The sequence below is a fragment of the Photinus pyralis genome, unplaced genomic scaffold (assembly GCF_008802855.1).
Source record: "Photinus pyralis isolate 1611_PpyrPB1 unplaced genomic scaffold, Ppyr1.3 Ppyr1.4_LG1, whole genome shotgun sequence".
Taxonomy (NCBI): Eukaryota; Metazoa; Arthropoda; class Insecta; order Coleoptera; family Lampyridae; genus Photinus; species Photinus pyralis.
This window is the reverse complement of record NW_022170249.1, coordinates 47466523-47469847: the sequence shown is the minus strand read 5'-3', so window position 1 is coordinate 47469847 and position 3325 is coordinate 47466523. Positions and strand designations below refer to the sequence as shown.

The 3325-nt window shown below is 39.1% G+C and overlaps 1 protein-coding gene across 1 annotated transcript; it reads right to left on the bottom strand.

The window, feature by feature from the left end:
• Positions 1-2101: 2101 nt before the first annotated feature.
• Positions 2102-3041, bottom strand: LOC116158977 (PAX-interacting protein 1-like). The gene is made up of 2 exons (XM_031471857.1): positions 2807-3041; positions 2102-2725 (listed from the first exon to the last, which is right to left on the bottom strand). Exons 1-2 carry the CDS (start codon positions 3025-3027, stop codon positions 2161-2163), a joined length of 786 nt encoding a protein of 261 aa, XP_031327717.1. The 5' UTR covers positions 3028-3041; the 3' UTR covers positions 2102-2160.
• Positions 3042-3325: the final 284 nt, after the last annotated feature.

The following is a 3325-nucleotide window of genomic DNA, read 5'->3' as shown; positions in this document are numbered from 1 at the left end:
CTGTTAATAAGGTAATCACAGATCTCGAGCTCAGAGCTATTAATCAACATAATGTCAGACGTGATTTCTGTCTATCTGATATTCCACCTTGTCTTGTTCCTCTGCTCAATTACTCAGCCCCGTAAGCGAAGAATTGGAATATACGGAACTATAAACCAATATTTGAAAAGGTCCCTTATTTTTTCAATATATAATGTAATAATATATAATATAAAACAAATTGTTGTATTCTTACCTCAGAGTTAGGCAAAGTTTCTCTTCAGGTGTTATTGGTTTGGGAACACGGTTACATGGTTGCTTCTCAATATCGTTTTTTATGTGAAATAGAATATAATTGTATATACTCCTTGAAACTCTAAAATACTACCGAAACATTCGCTCATCCCCATTCAGGTATTTTTTAACCAATAATGTGTATTCAGTTCTCTTTCTAAACATTTGATGTTCAGAATTACGTTTCGTGTAAGATTCGGCGATCATCACCTCTTCGTCAATTTCTTCAAGAATTGTGAGTAGAGTAGTAGAGTAGGGCCGGTTCTGGACCAGCCACCTGGTGGTGACCTTGGAAAGTAGGTCAAGGTGAGGTTCAAAGGTCGCCTGCCACGTGGCGGTGACCTTGGAAAGTAGATCAAGGATAATGGCCACTGCCCCCCCCCCCAAGATGTAAATCCTGTTCTCTTTTTTTGGGGTGTCATATTTCATATTCAAGGTTAACTTTTTTGTGTCATATTTCATTTCCAAGGGCAAGTGTCATGATTCATTTTCTAAATCACTTTTTGTGGTGTAGTATTTCATTTCAAGGTCAATTTTTTGTTGGTGTAGTATTTCATTTTCAAGGTTAATTTTTTGGTTTCATATTTCCTTTCCAAGAGTCTCTCACCTGTCCCCCTCCAATTGATTACCATGCTGAGGTTTAAGATTCAAGGATCCTCATTTATTATAAAATGTTCCTTTGTGAAGCTTTGAATTCATTAAGTAAAGTTTCATCATCACTACTAAACGTCTAAACATGAGCCACGTACACGTACGACGCATATCTCGAGGTGGAATGATTGGACGGATTTCATCTCGAGAAGATATGAAGAAGAGATTAGACAGTTTTTTATCTCGAGAAGATAGGAAGAGGAGACTGGAAACGTTAGTTCAACGTATTAAAGTGTTAAAGTTAGACTTGGAAGTATTTGTTACCAATCGAAAATTGGCTAAACTGATGATTAACGATGAAGTGACGCAAATCAACGTGAATTTGCCGATAGATAGTGAAATTCAAGAAAGAATGGGAAAACTAGCGATGAAATAAAGTGCGTATGGTGCTGGGGAACTAATAGTAATAATAACAATGTTCATTTTTTTATTTCAAGAAAATTAATTTGAAATTTGTTCGCTATATTGAATGGTTGAAATATATATACATATATATCGTAATAAATGATCTCTTATAAATTCCCACTTTTATTATTGTGTTCACCTACTGAGCAGGTAGTTACCATGAAGACAAGTTCAATACAAAAAAAATGGAGTTGCGATTTTTATTTTAATACCTTCAAACGCAATTTAAATTACGGTCTATTGTCTTAGATTCTATAGACTTTTAATTCGCATGATGGCTGAAATATATGCCAATAAATGATCTTTTAAGTTTTTTCGCTTTTATTTTTTGTGTGTACGCCTGTACCTGCATGAGCGAATAGTTATCATGGAAACACATGATTTAGCATAGCAATTTACGAGGTCCTGCCAAGTTAAGTGTCGTTGAATAAACTGAGCGCGACTGTCTTCATACCGTTCAATTTGTTTATCACTTTCCATAGTAATCAATGTATTCCAATTGAAGTGGCACTTTGAATTAATACAGAACACGCAGATCACGTTTTTAAATACACCACCTTGAATTCGTCTTTGCTCTCTCTGAAATGAAAGTTTTGTAAGTGTGTGTAGGTATGTGTGGAGATATGCACACTTTACTATGAATAATAAAAACAGTAACAATTAATTGTTTATTTTAGCTATCAATAATGAAAAAACTACATACAATTATACTATACTACAAAATCAATATACAACTTAAAAATAATAAAATATCTAAAATACAAACCCTAAAACTACAAACACTTAAAAATATAAACTAAAATTACAAAAAAAATTAACTTACACCTACACTTATAAATTTAACTGGTCCAAGCACCTGATAAATTGTTCTGTGTTAGACAAGTTCGCGCGCACTGTTTCCAAATTGTTATTGGTCTCAAATAGGTCGGCCTGTAATTGGGCCGCCCTATTTGAGAGCATGGTCTCGCTTTGCTGGTAGCTGACATGCAGCTCCTGCAGCCAGTGCAAAGTGTTATCCTTAAGCTCCCTCAGATTAGTAGGTGGAAGCATCATAACTTGAGGAGGCTGCTGTTGCCTAGACTGCTGCTGCTGCTGCCGGCGTTCCCCTGCGTTTGCGGCCTGACGCCGATGTTGCTGCGGGGGTGGTGGTGGTGGCAGCAGCTGATGCGGCTGAGCCTGATGGGGCTGCTGTGGTCGCGCAGGTGGTGGTGGTGCCGGCTGCTGCTGCTGGTGCGGCCTCACTTCTTGCACCCGCGCAGCTTGATGGTTGTCTTGAAGAGGGACCTGGCAATCGTTCGTCTCCCGACGCAGGATGCTCAGATCCTTACCACCAAACTGCTGAGGTGGCGGGAGCTGAGGCGGCACCACGGCGGCTGCTACACTTGGTGGCGTAATGCTATTAAAAGTTACATTACGTATTAGTAATGTTTGTAGTAATGTAATCACAAAGCAAAAATACGATTTAATATGTACTTACTTTTCGAAAAGCCTCCCAAACTCGTCTTCTATATCGCTGTCTGCCAGCGAAATTATAGTTTCGGGCGTTGGGGGTCGGGTTTGTGTCGAGGACTCTCCGCCATTTGTTGCAGTCCTCAGTTGTTGAGAGGACTGCAGGAGAATATCCTGCAGGATACTTACGGGTGGAGCAGCAGCAGCGGCATTCTTTTGAGTACCCAACTTGACTTTTTTCGCTTCCATTTCTAACTCGCGTATGAACTGAATACTAAGACGAAATGCTGCGCGTATATATGTCCATAGGTTTGCGAACGTTAGCAACGCGGGAGGAAATGATAAGGGTAATGAACTAGCACAAGCCGATGTGACCAGTTGACATAAGCAGAGACTTGATGGGAAAATAAACTTGTGAAGTCAACGGTTTCTCATTTCTGCTAACTCCGAGAATGACACTGATTAATATCTGAGACGTTCGAAATATTAGACGACAAGCGGATGTGGTCAACTCACATAAGCAAAGTTATTGAACTTGTCACATTAG